General features: G+C 44.6%; 1 protein-coding gene across 1 annotated transcript in view; it reads right to left on the bottom strand.

Annotated features, from left to right (window-relative positions):
* Positions 1-245: 245 nt before the first annotated feature.
* The window catches only part of LOC8028023 (zinc finger protein 2 homolog), a 124,536-nt gene continuing 100,363 nt past the window's right edge, over positions 246-24,418 (bottom strand). Inside the window, exons 7-8 of the mRNA XM_029972148.4 lie at positions 23,795-23,878; positions 246-610 (exon numbers count right to left, since the gene is read on the bottom strand). Of these exons, the coding sequence (XP_029828008.3) occupies positions 246-610; positions 23,795-23,878 (449 nt within the window). The remainder of the gene's footprint in view (positions 611-23,794; positions 23,879-24,418) is intronic.

Consider the following 24,418-nt stretch of genomic DNA (forward strand, 5'->3'; position numbering starts at 1 on the left):
AAAAACAGCATGGAGATCATTCTAATCAGTTCACGACAAGCATGGGATCTGCAATGCACATCCCTCGCTCATATAAGGCCACTTGGGGGAGGGGTCGCAGTTTCTTGACATAGCGTTCATATACAACCCAAACCTCCATTCGGAACAAGCGGGTGCAAACCCTCTTGCACACGGTTTTGATTTGTTCAGCACCACAGCGCAGTCCGTCGCACATCCACGTCGCAGGAGCGATGTCACGCCTGATGTCAGGGAGTGAGCATGGAGGCGCCTTCGAGGAACTGCATGGCCGACAGGGACGGAGGCAGAAAGGCCTGGGCGGACTGTCGGTATCGCAGCATCATCTGGTCCAGAACGCCGAAGAGCAACCGCGGAGGTGGAGGCGGAGTGGTCACACCCATGTCCGGGTTAGACCGCGAGCTGCTCTTGCTGTCCTCGTTCGAGTCCAGTGGGGACTTCGGCGGCTCGGCTTCGTAGTTGCCCGTCTTGGAGGAGATGGGCAGTCCGTTGGCGGCCACGGTGCCCATGCACGTGGGACAGTAGCCCCGCATCAGCAGCCGACCCGTGATCGAGTACGACTTGCCGCAACCCGCGCACTTCTCTTGGTGCTCTCCTGCAAAAACGAGGGGGGAAACAGCCACAAGTTTAACAAACTTGTTGTTGTGCTAATTGATGCATGATGCTTCTTAAAGTTTTAAGCTCTAAGGAGACGCACACGAAGAAGGGGACGCAGATGCTCTATGAAAAATGCTATCACAACTGTAAGCTCGGCCTTGTAGCGCTTCGACACAACGATAGATGCTTTTACATCGGCGTCTAACACATCAGTTTAGCCAGTCTCTTTGTACCTGCACAGCTGCCTTCTCGCCTTTGACCCGGATGTAAACTTTCTGGTACTCGATGATTAATTTCCCTTAAAATACTAATGTCTAACGCCTCCTGGGCCCCGAAGTTATCGTAATAAATGAACACTTTAACATAGAATTGTTCCCAGGTGTGAAGGTTCTTCTAATAATGTTTACGTTACTAATTTATTAACACCACAGTAGCTCACGAAGAGACGTAGTCCTTTCTTTCCCATTTATACTCCATTTCACATAAAATCCGACCACTGCCAAAACTAAAATCCGACTGAGATAATCAAGTAGCTCGTCAACGTTGTGTTTGTAATTGTCGACTAAACCAATCACGCAAAAAAAAAAAAAGTGCAGGATATCGCCCCGTTTAATGCGTGTGATTCGTTTTAGACGATGAGAACAAAGGAACGAAGACGAAGAGCGTCATGGCGACACACTTTTGGCGCTGCTTGAATCTCTCCATGGGATTGCAGCGTTGGCTTCGGTCGAGCTTAGCGTAAAACCAAGTTTAGAACAAGAAAAACATAACTTTTGATCCAGCTTTGACTGGGCATAGTGGGCTTTTTCGTGTCGAACTTTAATAATAGCAAATATTGCGAAAGGTAAGGCAAGGACAATAGTTAAACCGGAGTAGCTGACGCCACGAATAGTATGACCTTGTAAAATGTGCCGATCAGGCCACACAGAAACACACATTTTCCTCGTGTATGCCTATTAAATTTCCAGCTAAAAAAAAGTTTTTTTTTTGTTGTTTATACTTTGATATGATTTAACAAATTCAACCAATGTGCGCAAAAGTTTCTTTCTAAACTATTCCCATCTGAAAATCCAAACTGTTTTTCGAACACCTACACGGAGTTTTTTTTTTTAACCTTTAATTACGCCTACAAATAGTTTTAGCACATGTTCTGATAAAAAAAAATTAAAACTTAAAGCCTTTTTGTAGAAACGCAAAAGCCCACAACAGTAAACACGAGGATAAAATCGGCACACAAAAGCCTAATCATTGAATCACTGCTTCGCAGTTCGTTACCACCTACGAGATGTCGATCCGTCTATGCCTGGTACCATCATCACATTCCCAAGACGGTTTCCGACATGAGCGTGGCTCATACAGGACCGAGCTAATGATGCTCTAGCTGCCGCGGGTCTGAATCATTTCGCCGCAAGATCAAATTGCAGCGAAAACGTCGTAGGAACCCGCACGACGCGCCGCGTCGCAACCCACCCTCCGTAATTATGCTGATTAAGAACCATTATGGTAATTAATATATGCGACTTGCAGATTAGACCTGGGTGCCCATATACGCCACTTTGACGCTGTGTGATATTTTTATTGCAGGAAGCGCGTAGGACCATTCTACGACTGTACAGTTCCTTGGTTGCCGCCTCACGAGAGTAACTGGGGAATTACAGCATCTTTTTATCATTATTACATCCAGAAAAGAGTCTTCTCAACAGGATGTTTGAACTAAAGCACTATTTTGTTTTCTGCGTTGAGAAGTCAGTTAATTACCTCCTGGCCCAACAACTACTTGTCTGCACGTAAGCTTCGAGTAAAGGTATTGAGGGGATTCTTTCACCATGCAGCGAACACCTAGTATTTGTTAAGAATACACACGATGATAGCGACGAATATAGCACTCGCAACGATTAAAATACGTTACGCACAACTTGGCACACGCATGAGCAACGTTCTCTTTAGCACCGCCGTGGCAGTCTTCGAATCAAGAAGAAATTTACTAACAAAACTTGGCATTTTTATGTTTTTCTTTTTGGTCAAACACAAAATAAGAAAATCAAAAATGCATGGAAAACATGAACATTTTCAGATTGAGCATGCGCTTTACATATTTTGTGTAGCTCAGTCTCAGTGGTCAGGCCCGCGCGGCTTGGCGGGTATACTTCGTTTCAGCCTAGGTCAGAGCGCAGTCGATATTATGGGCCGAAGGGCCAATCAAACAGCGCAAAAAGCGCAGCGTCATGGCGTGCTTTCGTCGCTAGATAGAACTAGCCGACGGAGGAGCACGCACAGAGACAGACGGCGAATACCGGCTGGTCCTATCAACTGTAGAGAGCACGCTATGAGGTTGTGCCTCTTTCGCTGTTTGATTGGCCCTTCGGCTAGTGACATCGGTCGCGCTCGCATCTAAGCTGAAACGAAGTATAGTCATACTCAGTAAAAGTATAGCGCCATTTTTTACTCTGTCGATTCACCAAATATGAGTATGGCACGTACGTTTACTGCTACCAAATTTCCGCCGTACTTGAAAATATTGCGCAAGATACACGCGAATCAGTAAAGTATAAAACTGTCAAGAGCGATAATGTAGATGCAATGAAAAACGTAGCGTTCTTGGCATCCAAGAAATAAAATTGAGGCTCTCGTACGCTCTGTGCCCTCTCAACAATGGAGCCTCCTATCAGAAAGCGTTGAAGGAAACAATACAACAGGACAGGATGTCGACCAGTTTTTCTGTGAATTTCCTAGCACGGCAAAGTGTAAAGTTCTAACGAACAGACGATTCAAGTATAGCAGGCATTGATAGCGTCTCCTCTCATAACACATACAGGTTAACTAAAAAAAAAAAAAAAAACTGCGTCTGGGGCACCATTAGAGATGGCATATTCTAAGTTATTCTCTACAGGAACATGCCAGAGGCACGTTCAGTGCGTAATATTGTTAAAGCGTGTACATGACATGTGTCTATATACGGTGGAGCGACTTTGCAATATGAATATCAAACTTGCCATGGACACTCTTTTCTTGCGAGAAAGGCCAACAAAAATACCTTTCTATAAAAACCCTCATTAAAGTTGCATGCCTATCTGCCTTTGCTATGCCTCCTTATGTAGAATTAAATATCGAAGGACAAAACAGTCAAAGTAAAAACAAACATGGCAAATGAGAGAGAAGTGGGAGTGCGAACGACACGGAAACTCTACGTGGACACACCTCGTTTTGGGCGGATATCAAATATCTCGCTTGACGAACAAAGGAGTACGGGCATCCTGCAGACTCGAGTGTAAAAACAACAAGACAGACAACGAGCCCGACTGCCACGCGTGAAACCCACGTGTATACGTGCGCACGTGTATACGAGCTGCGCGCCGATTAACGCAGACAACTGCGGGCGAAACAATCTATGACAAAACCAAAAAGCCCAGAGAGCTTCTTGAACTACGAGTAAAACAAACAAATCAAATCGACCAACGTAAAAATAATGTGCCCATATAGATGCGGGAACACACGCGCGTAGCCGATGACGCAGTGGCTCCTAGGAGTCAAACCTCCAGGCACAGCAAAGTGGCTGACAACCTGAAACCAAGCTCGTCCACGAGCAAAGCGGGGGCCGCCGAGAGCGGCACGAGTCTCAGCGAGAGAAGGGAAGACATGTTTTACATGCTTTTACCTCCCATTCTCGCGGCTGCTGAAAGCGTGCACCTCCCCGAGAGCGCGTGCGTGCGTGTGGGTTATAATCCTCCCAGGGCGTGCTAGAAATTTCACAGTCGACCACGATACTGAGAGCGGTTCGCTCTTTTCTTTCTAATTCGGGATCCACCCCGAAACGAAAGAGCGGAGAGAAATAGAACGTGCGCAGAGAGAGGCAGAACGCCCTGCACTTCGGGCGCTTTATTATTTGGGATAGCGCGTTGCTTTCTTTCGCCGAGTGTCTCCATTGCTCTCTCGTTCTTTTCTCGGCGGCGATTCTGAGGCGCCAACGCCCTCTCAATTTGTAATCCGCACGCGCTCGGAACCTTCGCACGCGTGGCTTATTGTTCCACAATGTGAGGCGGGTATAACGATCGCAAGGAAGCGGAATGCCCTTGGAGTTCCTCGCTGTGTGCTTTGTTGACAGTGGCGCGTATGGCGGAGCACCTATTATAGAGCTTGAAGCATAACAATGCGCCCCATTACACGGCCAGGAATGAAACCGCGAAGGCTCGCGCCGCCTTATAAATGTGATGATCTCCTACTGAGTGGTATTATCTTAATGTTTTGTTGTTAGATTTTATTGGAGATACGAAACTTCGGCCTTGTTTTTAATGCATGGGAGCGCGTGCCGTGTGCAGGCTTGAAGGTTAAAAAAGCGGAGTGCTCGTCACAGGGCACGTAAAAGGTTGCTTGCTCGATGTCCCTCGCGCGTGCCGGCAAGACACGTCATTCGAGTCAACCATTTATTTTTTTGATACACTGTTGCGAGTAGAGCGGGTAAAGGTGATTGACTTTTGACTTTCGTAATTAGCGAGAATAATTTGGTGTTTGCTTGACCTTCTCCCGTAAATGGGCGTATACAGTTATTTCTGAAATGACGGGATGATTATAAGGCCAGAGAGCGCGAGAGTAGGGTATAGCTGAAGTCCGTTTTTTTTATCCATATTTTCGGCGAATAGAGCGCTACTTCTCTTACTGGTACTCTGTAAGAGGTTAACTTATAATGTCGGTTTTAAAATTCCGCTCTTAAACCAATTACTTTCTAAATAGACAGAGAGAATATAGTCGGGCTATTAATTAAGCAACTTGTATCTTTACTGTGCATGTGAAAGTTGGCTAATGCAGGGCAGCTTCGATATGCGGTCAGGGTGAAAAAAACTCGAGGAATTTATTTTAATCAAATAAATAAGATTTATTTTACTTAAAGCATAATAATTTGATTGAAATAAGTGTAACTAGTAAAACCTTATTTTTCACATTATTAGATGTATTTTTAAACATGGAAACTTAATTGTTGAATTCGTCCGATCATTGAAAGCTATGTGGAAAAAACGATTACTTTAAGTTTAAACTTTAAGAGTACTGTCTTTGAACGATTTTTTACTGGTGTAGTTTCTGCCATATTACCACATGGAAACTAACGCTTCTAAGCCAATTCAGACGGCCCGCAAAAATCGGTTTATGAACGTACGGCTCTACAATCTATTACAGAGGTGCAAGCAGGTAGTGGAAATTTACAGTGACAAAATCAAGAAATAAACTTACCTCTTTCAGAACAAAAGAAAAACTGTTTTGGGCAGTTTACGCCGCCACTCCACAGACGATGCACGCGTAGAGAGAAGTGCTGCCGACAGATGGCGTACGCCGCAGCGAGGGAGCGCCGGCCGATTCGGATTCTATTGCGAGATCGTCTGCTTTCAGCCCGAATCGGTCGGCATTCCCTCGGCAGTGAGTACAACCCGAATCGGCCGGCGCTCCTTCGACGCGGTGTGCGCCATCTATCGGTGGCACTTCCCTCTGCCCGTGCATCGTGTGCGAAGTGGCGCCGTAGATCGCCCGGAACAGGTTTTTGACGAAAATAATACCTTGAGAAGGAAACAATATGGACAAACGACAAAAACAAATCTCCTTGTTCCTGTTGTTCCCTTTGTACAAAGATTATTTTAGTCATTCTTGTCCAGCTCACTTGCCCTTTTGCATTTAACTGCATTATAATCACAGGTCTGTGTTTTTTTTTAAACGAATTAAGTTTCTCTTGAAATTTTTTTACTGTAAACCTCCATCACCTGCTTGCACCTCTATAGTAAATTGAAGCGAGATACGTTGAGAAACCAATTTTTCCGGGCCGTCTAATTGCCTGAGAAGCGTTGGTTTACGTAATGGCGAACAAAGGCTGCTTGATTTTTTAGCGAGGGAAAACGCTTTATTTTTTTTTACGTTTTGAGTTGCTTGTATTATATCATTACTTTTCTTGTTTTCGCGTATATTCCATTCGTGTTCTTACATGATTGCAATGAAGAGAGCAAGTCGTCTGCTTCTTGCGCCGGAGTTGCAGTGACGTCAGAACGACGCCGACCTCTGATTGGCTTTGATTGAAAGGATAGTGGGTAGACCTCAATGCCTTTAGGCCTACCCACTACATTTTTTTTTCCAATCAGCCAATAAGGGCTCGGCGTTCTGACGCCATCGCAACCCTTGTTCAAGAAGCAGACGAACTTGCGCTCCACATGGGAAATTCCGTAACTGACGAATGCAGTCGGGGGTAGAGAGGAAGCTCAACGTTCTGACTGACTCAGTAGAGCACCGCTTTTATTTTTATTTTTATTTTTTCATAATCAGGTTCTTTTTCTTGCTTGATGATTGTTTTATTTAAATACTAAACACATGCGCATCACAATACATCAAATGATAGACAATCGATTTTCGCAGTAAAAACGATATGATTTAAACCAAAATTTTAATTATTATTTAAATTGCGATTGAAATAATTTTTACTTTTATTTTTCACCCTGTTTGGGGTACTCAACATGCCCCACACATTAAATTCACACGACTAGAGAAAGGCGCAGCGCCAGTCAACTTTGAAACCAGCAAGAGTGGAATTCGAAGCCATGCCCTTATAATGTGCAGCAAGACGCCACCTGCAATGTGCATGTTTGCATGTATGCATATATTAAAGACAATTCTGTTTACAAGCATTGTATTGGGTGATATAGGTAAAGGAAGATTTAACAACTCACGAGGCCATGCCACCGTTTCAGCCACAGCAATGGTACATTACATGCATACTATTAACAGACGTACAAAAACATGAAAGAGGCAATTTCACACACAAAAAAAAAATAAAGAGCTTAGTTAAAACTAAGAAACTGAGGATTCCATAAGCTGTAAGAAAATCTTAAGTTGCAGAAGAAACATAAAGGGAAGACAGAGGTTATCGAGAAGCAGGTGAAGTTCTAGAAATGGTATTGAACTGACAAGATTCGACACAATCCGCGAATAGCCGACCTAGTTCATATGAAACAACTGAAAGGAGGAGAAGTGCGGGTGTGGAGGCGAAAAAAGAGGAAAGGTTGACTAATAAATGTTTGAAGATTCTTAAAGTCCGCCAGGAAACACCCCTCGCCCCATGCCCCCCCCCCCCCTTCCCACCACTTCCCGCTAGGTTCTTAGTCAATTTTGGTTTATTTTCATTGATGGCTCAGGCAATCTGTTGCATAGACAATTTATTCTTGTGTCTTATGTGGTTATTTATGTAAAGCTGTACAGCAGGCGTCCTTAACTGTCTCGCATATTCTGCCTGCATTGGAATACATTAAAAAACGTCTGAGGTTTTATCCTGAAACACTTTTTGCTGCCGCGAGACTCTTTCTCGATAACGGGCGCCTTACATAAACGCTATCCAAGTAAAAAATAACATATATATTCTAGCATATCCTTGTCCACCTCTCACGCTTTAATTTATGGATTTACATATACCACGAACAAAATCAAAAACAACGTTTGTAAACTAAAAAATCGCCTCAAAAAAATGCCGGAACTGGAAAGGCAAGTAGACAGATACGCCTTCTACGCAGACCTAACAACTGCTTGAATCTTGCAAACAAAAGGTATAGCATAAAACCCCGTGGTTGTGCGAAGATGCAAATGAAGTGTGAAAGCCGAGAGCAGACCATACGTTATCAAGCCGCAGCGGGACAAGCTTGACGCCGCGCACTTGAATCCAATTGTGCACTCTAATATTCTATCACGAGGCACGGGTAAAGCATACTAATGTATCTTTTCCTTACATGACCCTGCCATATGACGAAATGTGTCTGGAGAAATATGATCAGTTGGTCAGGATTTGTTGTTTCATATTTTTATCGGGGCCCAGGTATTTTACGAGGGCTAAATTTATACATATCTGAACGTGATGTGCGTAACAATAAATGCCCTGAAATAAAAGCAGACGTTTCGTTTCCAAGCCATGTAGACTTACACGGCTGTCCATTGCTTCCAAGCGCTGGGATTTGATTTGTTCTCCTTCTATATGTGCGGCATTGTGTAGCCACAACCTCGCCTAAAATTTGTGATTTGTCGGTGATGAAACATATAGTTCAAAAGTTTTTTAAGCATAATAAACCAATAAAGACAACAGCAAAAAAGGAGCCTCGAAATAAGCATACGCAAATTTAATTCAGTTTATCCGCTGAGGCCTGGGTTTTGATCGTTCGGTTCCTGCTGTAGAACAGGTAAAAGTCCCGTTAAGTGTTACCTGCGAGGCGGCTCACCTAGCTTTTCAACAGCTCACTAGGATCGACTTAGCTATTAATATATTCATAGCTCTTGAAAAACCAAAGTGCTTACGGAGTCAATGGTCTTGGTTTGAAGTGACCGTGGAGCAAGCGCAACAAAACCCGTGGAATTTGACGACGAACGTTGCATCTTGCCGATATTTGCCTTTGAAGTGGATCAAGCAACGCCGTGATTTACCTCTGCGCCTATTGCAGCCAACCCGAATTAATGAACTGAAAATTTATCCCCGACTAACGTAGAGCAGCAAAATAAAAGCTTTCTTTTTGGCGGGGGAAGGGACGATGGCAGGCGAAGCATTAACATTTGCCAAGGCGTCTATAAATATGGAGTAAATACGTGTAATACTACTAAAAAAACGCATTCGGCACCATCTGCAGCAGGGGAACATAAACCAAATGTTCAGGTCGCCTGTGGCTTTACAAAGTAAAACGATAAACTGCCGATGGCCATCATCATTCATACGAGTGTCGTAGGCCCTTTCGTGGACGACACGGGAAGGATTGCGCTCTAAAAAAGGGTGACACACCTGAGCTTATATATAAGCGCAATGAATTTAAAAATGTCACGGGGAATAAAATAAACAACAATTCCTTTAAAAGTAATCGAGCCGCGGTGTTAAAACGTTTCCTCATATTTACTTCCCGATAGTTTGCGATAGATCAATCAACTACTCACAACATTTGCGTGCTCAACTCTTATCCATCGTTTATATCAGCGTGCAACAAGACGATTCGTGACCGCATGCATCATCCTTTCTTTCCAGTGCAAATTAAACGCGTTCGTTTCTAGACTCTCTCTCCCTCTGTCTTCACACTCGCTCACAGTGTCTAGTCCGCCGCGGCTACACGCATCATCCTAGCGCGCAGCTTCAGCTAAAAACACGTCGAGATATGCATCCCTCCAGTTTAAAACAAAACTCCTAGCGTGCACGGGTCGCGTAAGAGCCCGCACCGGGAGCTTCTCACCCGTCCACACGGACTATCCAATTCTTGTAGGGGAAGTTCCTCCAACACGCCGCGGCCAGGTCAGCGCCTCGGCAGCGACCACGCCAGCAGCGACCGCAGCCAGACCGGCAACACTAATAGAGTCCTTCTTGCGAAATGTGATCGATGACGCAGCGTTTGTGGCCGTCCGGCTGGCGCGGCCCGTCTGCGTCCACGCCGAAGCAGGCAGCAGCCTCGTGAGACGTTGGGCGTGCCCGGCGCGCCGTGGTTTCGGGATGAGAGCCCGGTCGGTCGGTCGGAGCGGACCACGAACTGGTGCCGTCTATATTTACGGCCTACTTTCGGACCTATCTATGCACACCAGTCCAAGGGCTCTGCTCTCCTCCCCTTATCGATCCTTGTTGCCGCTGCAAGATCTTGCTCGCCGTACTCTCGTGTAGGCTTATACAGACACGAGACGCAGCTGCGCAAGATGTCTGAGCACGACCGGAGCTCGTGAAATGGATGGGCGGATGTCCTTTCTGGTCGCTTGGTTACCAGGCAATCGGCCTTCTAATAATGCTGACTGTCCTCGGTTTTATTGCGTGTTACTTGTGAGTCTCCAGACAATCTGAGGCAGGTTTTATTTTATTTTTTTCTCGAAACCTGATATTGTGTGACTGACACTCTTTGAAGCTCGTGTTTGTTTGAGATATAGTCTGTGGCAGCTTAAGAGACAGAGAACGTGGCCTATGATATGTTTACGTTCCTTTATTCCTGACTGGTCAATCGGTGTTCTAGTCGGCTGCTGCCGCGATATTACTGGATGTGGAAGTCTAACAAGGGGCTCGGGATTCGCAATGCTCTGACTGTAAATGTACATTTGTTTTTGTTAAAAAAAAAAAAAAAAACAACTCCGCTCTTAAAAAGAAAAAAGAGAAAAAATGCTTTGCTTGGTGGGAGAGTGCAATTCAGATGCCTCGTTGGAACTTTTTTGTGGGCAAACGCACTAAAGCAGAACAATACTGAAAGATGGACAGTCTTCAGTAAAAGACGCCGCTAGAAGGGCGCATAATCTCGCGAATAAGTGCTAACGCAGTTACAAAGATGAATACAAATATTAGACTGGTTGCTGTACTACCACGCTCTCGCAGTCAGTAGTGTACTGTTAAAATTGTCAAGGACAACTGATTAAAACAACCAAAAAAATAGTTCTTTTTATGGAGACAAAACGTTTTTTTCTGCGCTCGTCCTTGTTATTGTTTTTAATCTTGACTCGAATAGATATATAATTGGTAATGACCGGAGGCTAAAATGTGAGACCTATATTTTTGGCATTAGTGCGATACGAACCAAGATAACCCAGTGCGTTTTAGCCAGCTTTTTCTTTAGTAATTCGATTTGGATTCATTAATAATAATAAAAAAATAGGATAGAAAAAGACTGCTTATCGGTCATATCAAGTTCGTCGCATCGAAATGTCTTCATTGCTGTCCGGGAACCGGTGGCAATGAAGCGACTACGGGTAGGTGCCGTCCGCCTCTTGCAGCTTCGCGCTGCAGCAATAGCTCTTGGACGAGACGACGGCAATTCTGATCTTGTCATGGGGAGATACTTATCACGCAGAGCTGCAAGAACGATCACGTAATTGCGCACAGCGGCCCACATTATTTTTCGCAGCGCACACTTTTTTTGCTCCGTTCACCAAAAGACGCCCAAACATCTAGGCCATTCCGCTTCGCAGCCTATATTAACGCAGCACGTATCGCGTCGTGGTAAAGGACCCGCTCGTTCCATAATTAGGATCGCGGAGTCTTGAAAAGGTGCAGTGACACAGATAAGTAGCGGTGACGTTGTGGCGAGCCGCCAGTGTCCGAGAAGTGTAGCAAACGCATTGCCTGTCGCGTAGAAACAAAAAAAAAAAAAAAAGAGCCAGCGCCGGGAGCGCCGTGGCCTACTGGACGCTCGGCGAGCCAGTTAATCAGAACACTTTCCGCGTTCGCGAAACAAAATAGAACATTGGGCATAACATGCACAAAAGCGATGTATCAACCGAGAGAAGGATTTCGGCGTGAGAATATATCCCGAGCGTGCTTGCTGGACAATACCCTCGGGCTGGGAGCGTGTATTGGGACCCTCTGGTAATTATACGCGCCCAAAACTGCGTATAGAGCGCGTGTTTGTTTGTCTGTCTGTTTTTTCTCTTAATGGGCGCAACTATGGTTTTCGCTGGTCTTTAATGAAATTGAACCCTGGAGTGAGCGTGTTAAAAATGGCGAGGAAAGTCGTTACGCGCTGTCTTTAGCTTCGGTAATGATTGTTGCTTGAACATTTTCGGGACGCTGTCGCTCGTGATCGTAAAACACATTTAGAAATAAAATAGGGGGTGACAGCGCCTACCTTATCAACATGTGGTATGTACAAAAGCGTATTTTTTACAACAACAATAATAATAATAATAATAATAATAATAATAATATTTATTCCACTTTCATATTTCTTTTCGATATTTTCGGGCCCGTCAAAGCCAAAGTAGGCTTGTGGGACATGGCCCGGAAGAGGTAGTAAGCGATTATATACATCTAGTTAACAAACACCGATAAACAGTCATAGTTGTCCGGGGTGGGGGAGGGGAGGCGGTGGGTAGTCAGTCACTTTGTACATGGCACGGATACAGATAGTAAATCACAGTAGACCGGTAGAAACATTATAGACATATGTACAGGTACATGTAGAGACACACACAAAGCACACATATAGATATATACATGTTACTGACAGAGATAGTCAATCACCGTGAACCGGTAGAAACACTATAGAAATATATACAGGCAAAATAAAAAATTTCCGACAAAGTTGTCAAAAAAAGAGAGAAAAAGGTAAGGAAACATTAACGAGTACTTAAGGTAGAGTCCAATCAATTAGGAATTTTTTTAGTTGCTTTTTTGAGGTAAGCGTAAAGATGTCATCAGAAAGCGAATTAAATATTTTCGGGACATAAATATCACGAGTAGCTTGTCCGTAGCGAGTATAAGAACGAGGTAAAACATAGCGAGGACTATCTCTTAGAACTCGGGAGGACATGTAAGTTTTTTTTTTAAATCATCCATCCAAAAATGGCGCAAAATTACTGAATTCACAAACAACTTTTGGAAGGAAGGTAAACCAAGATACTCAAAGATACTTCCGCATTCTGTCAAATCACAGTCATACGCCACGCTCTTCAGTAAGTTCCGCAGAATATTATCGATGCGTATTTGCCATCTTATGGAGCAATTGGAAAGAATGGTGATTCCATATATTAAAACGCCGTAAGCAAGACTGCTGGCAATAGCTCTGCGCACACCGATTGGAGCAGGATGTCTAACGGTGTACAAAAGCCAGGCAGTACTTCTGAGTTTGCTACAAATATAGGACAGGTGGGTGTTCCAAGCAAGGTCGCTGTCAAAATAAACTCCCAGGTATTTAACTGAATTGACATAAGAAACTGCCGTACAGGAACAAGAAGCACAATCGGAGGTATGAATGAAGAGAGGAATGTTTGTCACAGTTTGTTTTAAGGGATTTCTAAAGCATACTAAACTAGTTTTTGAGGCGTTGACTTTGATGCGGTTGTCACGAAACCAGTTCATAGCAGTGAAAACAGCTTGTTGTAGTATTTGTACGGCTGATGTGTAGTTGGTGTGACACGCGACTAAAACTGTATCATCCGCATATTGAAATATATGACAATTTAAGATGTTTTCTGCAAGATCAATCACATAAGTATTAAACAATAAGGGGGAGATTATGGATCCTTGTGGAACGCCACACGTCAGAGACACCTGTGTGCTCATGTTTAGACCTCCCAGAGCAACAACCTGGGAACGATTAGAGAGATAATTTGTAAGAAGTGTGTGAAAGTTGCCACGAAATCCCAGCTTGTGTAATTTCTGAAGCAATATACCGTGGTCGACGGAGTCAAAAGCTTTAGAAATATCTAAAAATAGACCGCAACTGTATAGATTATTGTCAAAAGCAGAATAATAATAATAATAATAATAATAATAATAATACGATAATATTAATATTTTAATTACGTAATTAAATACAAGTACTCGATTTCAAACTGAAAGTGACCAGCGAGTTGCCACATAGTAAATGTACACTTTTCGTTCGACCCTCGCGGTTCTTACATAGCCCTCGGAATTCTACCAAGAGCTGAATATTTCTTTTGTAAGATGACTGTTATTAAGCGTTTTTGTACCGGCCTGTCTTTCTGCACAAACCCTTTGTATAGTTGATTTTCATAACTCTATACAGCCGCTTATTTATTTGTTCGTTTTATTTCTTAATAACGTGTAACGGTAGTTAAACAGTTGGCCTGCGTTTTACGTTTTACGGCCAATTTACATTAGAAGCCTTATTTAGTAAAATGCATCACCCTATGAATGGTCCAGTTTCCTCCTGAATGTATCCACACCGCACAGCTGCCGTGCGAGTTGCACAGCTAATTTTGACCGCGCTTGGGGTGATCGATTTGCTTCCGGTATACGCAATTACGTTCTTAATATTGGGTATAGCGCACAACGAACGCGTTCAAGAGACACAGCGTAACGAAGGACGCATTTGTGTCACACGTAATTAGCGCTCGCGATAATTAAAGGCGATAATAGGCTAGGGGCGGGCTGCGGTACCGCGACTTCATCTGGAGAGAATGACATTCCAAGGGCACGCTCGAAACGACGCGTGATGTCGGAAAGCTTTGCGGCACAAGCGAGCCCTTTGACGTAAAATTGAGTTCTCTTTTTTTTTACTGGATGGTGCAAAATAATACTCTGGCAGTCTGAAATAGTTAGTAATAAAAGAGGTGCCCGCCTTACGCCTCGTGTCACTGCTGACTTATTGCCCCTCTGAGGGTTTCATTCTGCAGAATTTCAAAGATTAAGTCACATAACAAGATTGATTAAAAACAAGGCGCCAAACTGAAACCTTGATACCAGGCAGCTCTTCACATTGCTCTCATTTTTTTTTTATGTGACTCATTTGCGTTTTTTGAATGACAAGTATGTTTCAGACTCTCAAATGGAAAAAAAAAAAAACTTTCGTTTCTTTCTTTGGCTAAATTTGATAAATATATCGAATACTGCATATTTTGCGAGATTTGGTTTTTCGTCAGTTTAGTCATAAGATTATAGGCATTAATTTTCTCCAGCAGGTATCGATGCGTCAAGGGGGCATAGTGGTGACTAAAATACTTCGGGCCACCGGGACGTAAATTATTAATCAAGTTATATCCTAAAATACTGCTAAGTCTTCTGAAATGTGATTAACGCATCAGCGCTTCATCGAATCATTCCTTTTCTTTTTTTTCACGACATTGCAGTTTCGTAGGCAGGCATATCGCTTCCGGGATATGACTCATTCTGTCTGATATAGCAAGGTAAGAAGGCAAGTACAGAAAGAACAAGAGCTTAGTTTAGGATTCAGAGAACCACAAAGAACAGCGAAGGCGTAACGCAAACGCTGGACGAAGTGTACGCAGTAAAGATTAGGAAGCATTTATTCTTTTTGTTCAGGCGCCAGGACGTCTTGCCTCTCCAGGATTATGCGGTAGTTATCGAGCATTTACGAGTGTGACGTCTTTACGTTCATCCCCGAGCGCTATACTTATCCCAGAGAGACGATGTCTTCCCAGAGAAGCCGAAAATTTTCGCGTGGAGCAACACATCAAATCTTCCCAAACTGCTCGGGGCTCATTTTATCGAAATCTCATCAACGATTCAAGGCCTTCATTAGGCTTCGCGAATTGCGTTTCCTCGTCGTGCGTAGTTGCGCGCGGTTCTCCCAGTTCACACACATCGACGCTCGGTAGTCTTCGGAGTGTCCCTTCGCCCATGCGTGGGTTTCGCCCGATAGCATCTGTGCTTTTTCCCCAAGGTGACGACGTATGACTGTTTATCGGTGTCCGTGCCTCAGAAGCGTATATGCGCGAAAGGTGCAAGCGTTATGGGGACGCCCGAGCGTGTACGCACTTCCCGCGCAACCGAAATGAGCTTCTCAAGACAACCACGACGTCCTCCTTGCCAGTAATTGGACATAGCATCTGTGCTTAGATGGAGATGCGCGATAGGCGCGCTGGCTTCCAAAAGGCAGCGGGGACGCGGACCAGGTACAAGCGCGGCACAGCGGGGAGATGGCCAGATTGTCGTCGCTGGAGACATACCCAAATGCTGGCCAAGGGCCAGTCGGTGTGGCACAGAGTGCGCTCAGGCGCATGCCCAGCTTAGCCATAGATTGCCATGACGTACGTCGACGTAGAGACTCGTTGTAAGGAACATGCAGAGTGTTTAGAAAATAACAAAGGTTGCGACAAACAGCGACCTCCTCCGAAAGCTTTGTGTTGGCACGCACTGTCGCGGTTGATTTCCAGCGAAGCGTCAGGATTTTGATGGAGCGGCAAGCACAGTTGTAGACAATGTGAGTGGGTGAAGAAGCTTAGTCAAAATTTTAGTCAACATGCGTTAATTTGAAGATTGTTCATTTAGAGTCGACGTAACCTTCCGACGACTAAAAGATAGAAAAAAACATAGTTTTGGACGGTATTTATATAACCTACAGTCCCTCAGACAAAACGTTATGAACAGATCCCCCCACATATGGGTGACGGGTTGATTCCCTCCGCAGGAGGGATCATAGAGTACAATTTTTTTATTAAAGATTTGAGCATGTTGGTGATTTAAATTGACTTCAAACAAAAGAAACGCACAAGTGGACGGAACAGGCGTTTCATCCTCTAGTGTGTTTCTTTCGTTTTAAGTCAATATTTGAGTTTTTGGCTTTATAAATGTCACTCTATAATGAGCTTTGTTCTCTAAAAAACATCATAATAGTTTCTTTCCCCCGTTGCTACATACATTGGGGGCAGTCGTAATGAAGCGTGTGGTTGCTGTTGTTTTTGCAAGGCCGCGTGCCACAGTAAATACATAACCTCTTCGGACAGTCAACAGTTACCTAGTTGGTGCCCGCAACCAAGGACTTCCGTTTGTCATTTTACTTGAGGCCTTAGATTTCACAATCTCTCGTACAAATTTCGGCAACCTCTGAATGTCCCATACCCTTAAAACCCACGTTTCCCCCGTGACAATGAGCCACCCACAATCCGGTACTAGTGTGCCTAACAACGTGCTAAAAACGAGAGAAAAGAAAAACAGTTCCAGTCAAATCAGACACAGAGTGTTCAGAATACACGCAGGTCAGAAATAATCACGTAACATGAATTTAAAAAAAAAAAAAAATCATTTTTATCTCCGAACTTCCAAAAAAGCGGCTCTACGACAAAGTCATTAGCGGCGTGAAAGTTGAAACGTATATGAGCATATTTTATTTTTGCGTGGGGTTTTTGTTTTGCACGAACAAGAACGTGCCGTACTCCACTCAACTCCGATCAAAACTTCGTAAAATGATGTAACTCATTTTCTATCTCTCCATATTTTTTCGCGAAATGTTTAAAGGAACGCTGAGAAGGTTATTAAATTGAATTTTTTTCCACTCCACGAGCTTACTGGCTCTGGTGGGACTTAAGGATACTTGCACGCGAGGCCACTGTTCAAGAAACTCCTTCGTTGCGGTGTAATTTCAAGGACAAAAGCGAGAGTTTTCATTCAATCTCTCCTTCGCGAAACTTGATCAAGTAACTGGGGGCTCGCAGTATCCTCCAGTGACGATATTTCAAGGGGTTTATAGATTGTACCCGAGCATTGCGGGTCGTGGCCCGTGTCCAATAGCAATACAATAGCCAAACAATAAGAATGTCTGGAACTCAGCGAGTTTTATGTTCTTTGCCAACCCCAATGCGTGGTTATGATTAACATTTGCGGCATATAATCGGCTCCAGATCACTTGGTCGCTTGCTCTGGCTTCAAGTTAAAGGAGTGAACGCTGCTCGTTTTCCTTTAGTTCTTTCGGCGACTTCTATTGCGTGTGGTGAAACGAACGGGTATTTCACAGGTCACTATCGTCAGGGATCAGTTCTAAGCGGTATTCGCGCTAAGTACAACAATCGTTGCATCGCCCCTTTAACTGAAATTAGCATACACTTCGTTTAAGCTTAAGTCCAGACGGAACCGAACCTACGAGATAATGGAAGCATTCAAACATCATCAGAAGCGTAAGTCACTAGGCCATCCCAGTATATGATCGGTCTATAGACGATACAATTCCCATAAATAAAAATTACGATACGAACACCATGATGGTGCGCTTTTGACGCAGTCTCATTGGTCCCATCAGTTTTTAGCGTCGTCTGCGTCTGGAATGAAAATTAATTTAAGTATTGATAGGAAATTAGCAAGAATAAACATAATCTTTGCCGAGTGACCAACTGCGAAATCAAAGTCTTGTGAACGATTGTTTGGATCGGTTCCACACACTTTGAGATACTAACATTCATAATGTTATTTATCGATTTCAATTAGCACCATTTTTGTTTCTTCGCCGCATAGATCATGTTTTGAACGGTAGAGTTCCAGAACACCCATGCACAGGTGAGAGAGATAATAACTAGGGCTGGGCGTTTGATCGATTAACCTACCGATTAATCGATTACTATTTTTTAGCCGGCTAATCTGTTACTTTTTACAAACAAAGAAAACGTAAAGAAATCAACGGTTTCGTCACGCAGACGTGAACGAGTACACCTGTATGAAGGTGAACTTTAGGAGAAATTCGTGCATAAAGTAAACTGTAGGGACGAGATTTGTAACTCCCAACAAGGGTGGAGAAAGTCACACCTGTCCCAGTCACTTCAACATTGTGCGAGTGTCCGGTTAGCGCTCCAGACTATTATGAACATTCAAAGGAGTTCAATACTGCCGGAGAATATCAACGAACCTTTTTGCCTCAGCGGCTGAAGTAATAATTAGTGAGTGTGGGTGTCAACTAAATCGGTGCCATTAATCGGGTTAAAACTTTTAATCAACGCCAAGCCCTAATAATAACCTGCAAGTTTCAACTCCTACATCCTTCACCACCTAACCTATCCTTACACGCCCTCAGTTGTTAAGCGTTTTTTTGTTTGTCTTTTCATGAAAAACAACATACAGGCAGAAGAAATTGACATTGCGGGACATGTGATGCAAACCCCGAAGGACGTCCGCCCAGCAGACGATAGCCACGTGCCGAGAAATCACCCATTGTTCTTCTTTGGCGTGCGCTCTTGTTGACCGCATCGCAGACAAACAACTCGGTGATTGTCTAGCCTACGGGGCACAGTGTACATTTTTCGCTTCAAAAGCCAGATGAGATCAGTCATAGTTATGGAACTTGAGACTCAATCGTTAACCAGCCCTGCTTGAATTGTCCATATGACCATGAAACATTAAGTTAATGTAACAATCATTCTTTTCGCACGTGGCGTTAGTTCTAAACCACGAAAATCAGTACATAGTGCAGAAATATATGCGAAACCGCGGAACTTTCTAAGTTACCTTTATTGTAAAACTGTAAAGAGGACTTGGACTTGTCGAAGCAGTTCCGCCCGTATAATCATCACGCAATAATAAAATATGATTCTTTGTATGGCTAAAAGGCGCAACCTTACAAAAATACTAAAATCACGCTTGAAAAAGAAGTTTATGAGCACAGCCAGTTAGCCCACTTATCAAACATCTAAATGCCACGCTGCAAAAAAAATAAAGCGAAGCTCTAATAAAACACAACGCCGCATAAACGGGAGAATCGTCAATGTCTTCTTGGCAGAAAATTGGAGTGAACGAAGAGAAAACAGAGGGTCAATTTAGGATTAGGGAATTGGGGCGGGGGGGGGGGGGGGGAGAGAGAGGAAGCGGTGGTATCACTCGAGTGCCCGTATAATCATCACCAGAGACATGTCCTAGCGGACTCCGCAAAATGCGCGAGCGGCGCTATGCCCCACCCTGGCTTTTAGGCGCCCGCGCGCGCTCGTCGCTGGAGCGCGAAAAATCTAGGCCAGGCTTCGATTTCCCAGTGCTCTGATACGGGTCGCCTGGCGTTGCGACTCGTTCTGTTGACCGCTCGAAGGCATCGGTGACTGCACTGCCCGCTTGCTGTACACAAATGACTATGTCGTCGCGCAAGGCGCGCCACGTCGTGTGCAGGTATCGTGCTCTGTCTCGTGGCAAAGAGAACGCGCGGACAAACCAAGCGGTATGCGATGCAAAATCGGGTGCTACTGTTGCTTTTCTGCTTATATTTATTTTTGTGTACTTTCCGTTACATTTGTTTTTCTCGGCAACGCTCTAGTTAACGAGGGCGTTGATGAATTCGGAAGCTAGATTGGCAATCGAAGTTGTAGTTCTCTTTTCCGGCGAACGATTCGCGTAGCAATGCGGTTGCTCGGTTTCTCAACTTTGATTAAAAGTTTCGGACGGAAAATATGGGTCACTACGGCCGCAGTTTGACTTCAGAATATTTCACTTCGAGAGCTTAATCTCCGGGTTTGTAATAAATTGTTTTCTGTGCATTCAACGACTGTTGTAACCGGCAGCTTTTCTACCACCGTATAGAGTGGATTTGAAAACATAACACGTGCCAGGACACTTCTGCCTTTGCAAAGCGAACAAAGAAATTAAGCAAGTGTTCCCGAGGCTCTCCCGCGGGAAATATTGTTACGTACAACATGTGGGATATTGTGCAGCTGGTCACGTCTGGGGTGCGTTTAAAAAGGAGTATAACTATTCGTAAAAGTGAAACTAGGCACCGAGCAATGATCCAACATATATTATCTGAATACAGCAGTTCGTCGAAGGACAAACAACCGAGGGAACAATTTCTCAAGAATGCTACGTGTAATGTTAGTTGTTTTTTTGTTTTTTTACGACAAATGTTAACCAGTGTTCAAGGGATGTGAATTGTGGTAAGCTTGATGGTAAAGAAATCGACACAAACTCAGTTGTGTCAGTTTGTGTCAGTGTGCATTTGTGAAGACAAATACTCCATTATTTTTTCCCTAACAAAATATATCAAAGGCATTTCACGAAAAGGACATTAGCGTCCTGTACCTATGCCTGTATCGATAGCTTTTTCGCGTGCTTTCCTCGGAGCTCAGTACAGACACGCGCTCGCGAGAGGGACAATTCCTTGTATTGGTCAGATGAATTAATGTCCGCCGAGCAATATCGTGGTGTACCAGTGCCATTTCATATTATATAAAAAAGTGAAGCAATTTGGTAAAATAAATAACCTTTTTTTAAACCTCTAGAACTGCTAAAACAAAAGAACGGTTCATTTTTACAAATAAAAGGATTTTACTTTTTAGCACAAAGTGAGCGCTTAATATTATTTTTTTTCAATGTGACTAAGCGCAATGCTGTGTTCAGGGGGCCATGAAATGTTACACACCTTAGTCTTAAAAAAATATCTTTCTTGTAATGAATAAAAAGTGACATACTACATTAATTGTTAGTAATGAAATGGTGTCTAAGCGATTATTCTCTGAACTCTTCTAACCTTTATGAAGCACTGCACAAGGCGCAAAAGACAACGGTCACAAGGAAGAAGACACACACACAGGCGGCTCTGTGTCTGTCTTCGTCTTTGTCTCCGTCGTTTTTGTGTTTTTCTTTCTTGCTTTGCACCAGGCTTCATAACGTTCTCTATTAAGCCCAATTAAAAGTCATTTTGCAGAACATATCTTTGAAGCCGCAGTTACAGAAACAATATATTAAAACCTGAGGTTTTCTCAATCCGCAGTTCCGCAAACTTAAAGCTACAATTTGTTTTACAAACATTAATGGTCTCAAACGCCCGTGAAAAAAAAACAAAAAAACTATACAAACACCACACACCAGGTGATGCGTGCCTGCATCTAGTAAATAAACAAAAGAACAAATTTCTCGAAAATCTGGCAGCAGCACTAGAGCGCCAGCTTTAAAACCTCAACTCAACGTCAGCTCACTAAAAACAGAGTATTTCACGACGTAAAGTCTTGCGAGTAAATAACGCCCTCCCCCTCCCTCCCCCCCCCCCCCCCCCGCCCCGTACACAACCACATAAACAAAAAGAAGAAAAGAAAAGAGATGCACCAACGCCGGTAGAGGAGCCGTATAGGCTAAAACCGCGACGCACAGTGCAGTGGGTTATCAGAAAAGCCAGCGGCGGACCCAGGAAAGACTGTACAAAAACGCATGGGAAGAGGAAACGTTCGGTGTCCGACCGACTATCCGCGGGAGAAAGCGTCGTAATCCCGGAGCACTTGCCGCTTTAGCAGTCCACCGATGTGCCGCCTGTGCCATAAATGTCAGCGACGGGCTTGGCGTCCGCCGAGGCATTTGTGCCTGCGTGTCGGATCGCCACCGAAGAGGCAACTATCCCTCCCCCCTCCTACCTCCCCTTCCCTTTCGTGTTTGGATCGTAAAATACAGGTGAACTACCTTCCTGCCTTATTTTGAAGGTCGTTGTCTGGAGATGCTCGACCGTACCTGAGCACATCGGGGGATGCGAGCGAATCGCCCGTTCCCTGTATGCAGGTCCTACATCGAGCACGCGTGCGGCGCGCCGGTGTGTAGCTTTTGCGAAATGTTACACCTGCTTCGGCAAGTCAAAAGAGATGGCATCGATTCCGCGGATTGGAGTGTTCTCTGTGTCGGAGACACGCACTTAATTGCACCTTGGACGATGGCTCAATTAGATGTTTCGCTGAAAAAAAGAAACAGAAAAATAAGACTGCATATGCGGAAGTATCCGCGTTTATAGCTCGGCTCCTGCCTGAAAATGTTGCCAGTTTCGAGTGTGTGAGTGTGTCCGTGAGCTGGCTAAAGTGGTTTCGTAGACTGGACGGCAGAATTGGGCAGTATAGGATCGTACACCATGATTGCCGCAACGACGGCCAATTTTCCCCGAAATGGGCAATGAATCGCGGCGTTCCTATTTCTACATCTCGTCCCCGGGCAATACTTGTGTCTCTGTACACGCGTAAGTGTCCTTAATCTATAGACGGCGAATGAAATCTTCATTTTGGGAGTTCGGGCGTCGTATCGCGGGCGCTCCGATGTCCTCATGTTGGGGGCCAATATTTGCACCGAGCATATGTGACTTTGAGTAAACCAGAATAGACGCTCGAATTCTGCCTAAACACTATCCACCATACACACGGTGGAGCTTCGAAAGTTGACCAACCGTTCAAGATGAAGAAGGATATTTCTTCAGATAAAGTATTTGAATTAGTAGCAATGGACCTTTTCCACATACCGACGGCATCAGGCGGTGGCTGCACGAACTAAAAATCGAGGAAGTGACCTACCTGAGCTACCAATCGATAATAAGAGCTACGCTACCAGTTTCTTCGCTCTCTGAGCAGCGGCGCCTGCCCAACGCGACTTGAAAAAGGGGCATCCGTGGCGTCCACCCAAACGTCGTGTTTTCCTTTCCGTCGACGTTCTTTTTTTGTGAAACATAATTATATGTATGCTGCAGTTACGTGTTCTACTCGCTGATATACAGCCTCCTTCCGAATTTCCTCGATTTTTCGTTCCGACTTCCGCCGCTTGGCATCGGGCGCTCGCGCGTGCGCAGAACGCTTCTCGGGAAAGGTCCATTTTTCTTTTACAGGCTCTTATATGAAAAGCACATGGCAATTCTATCACCATAAAGTTTCGTTTCTGATTTATGAATAGGGACGTAATCTTACCGGTTACGAAACGGTAATAAGATGACCTGGACACGTCACAACGTGAGCTCTTTTTTTTTTTTAAATTTCAGTGGCTATATGTACGAGTGGCCCGGGAATATGAACGAAAGCACGAGGATGTTCGTCCCAAGTTGCTAAAGAAATTGGAGACTCTTTTATGCGAAAGGAGCACCGGATATAAATACGTATGGAAGCATCGATAAACTCAAGGTAGTTCAAATTTGCGATCGGCCTCGGTTTCCTATATACAGCCCCTCACTTATCAGACATTCACCCCTTTATTTGGACGGTTGGGCCGGTGGGGCACTTCATTTGCGACTGCGTGCTATACGAGACGCCATTGAGGATTGTCTCTCACCTTCGTGGGTTTTCAAATGCGCTCTCAGATTGCAGGCCAAGGCGAACCTCTTCTGGCAGAACTCGCAGATATGGGGCTTGTCTCCTGCGCACAAGACGAGAGGGGAGGTTAGGAAGCGAAGGAAACTAGTCAAAACTATGGCAGCGATAGTATAGTGTATGACGTTTCGCGTCGTAACACGCATCCATCTACAAGGTCCTGCAGCGTAGGAGGTGAACAGGGTTATAGCATCTGGGTCGGAACCAGATACGCACACACACATGAACGCGCACGCACACGCGTGCACCGCTCCGCAGCCACACCAACGGCTTCCGACGTTACACGCCTCCCGCATCGGACGTGCCGGGAACGCCCGCGAGCATCGCGGTGAATGACGGCCTGGTGTAAACGGGAAACAAAAGCGGACCGGCAGATGGGCGAACTGAGCGTGGCGGGTTTTGCGTTCACTTCCGGGGCCGTGCCGCGTGTGGCGGCGCGGAGGGGAGCGGCGCAGGTTGCACGCGCCCCGACCAGTCACCCCGACAGCGACTCGCGCCTTGGGGTATTCTTTAACGACTATACAAACTGACCTATAATACTGAACAGGAGCAATGTTGCAATTGTATCGTTTTCGAAGCATAAACT

The sequence above is a fragment of the Ixodes scapularis genome, unplaced genomic scaffold (genome assembly GCF_016920785.2).
Source record: "Ixodes scapularis isolate PalLabHiFi unplaced genomic scaffold, ASM1692078v2 PGA_scaffold0__279_contigs__length_252992795, whole genome shotgun sequence".
Lineage (NCBI taxonomy): Eukaryota > Metazoa > Arthropoda > Arachnida > Ixodida > Ixodidae > Ixodes > Ixodes scapularis.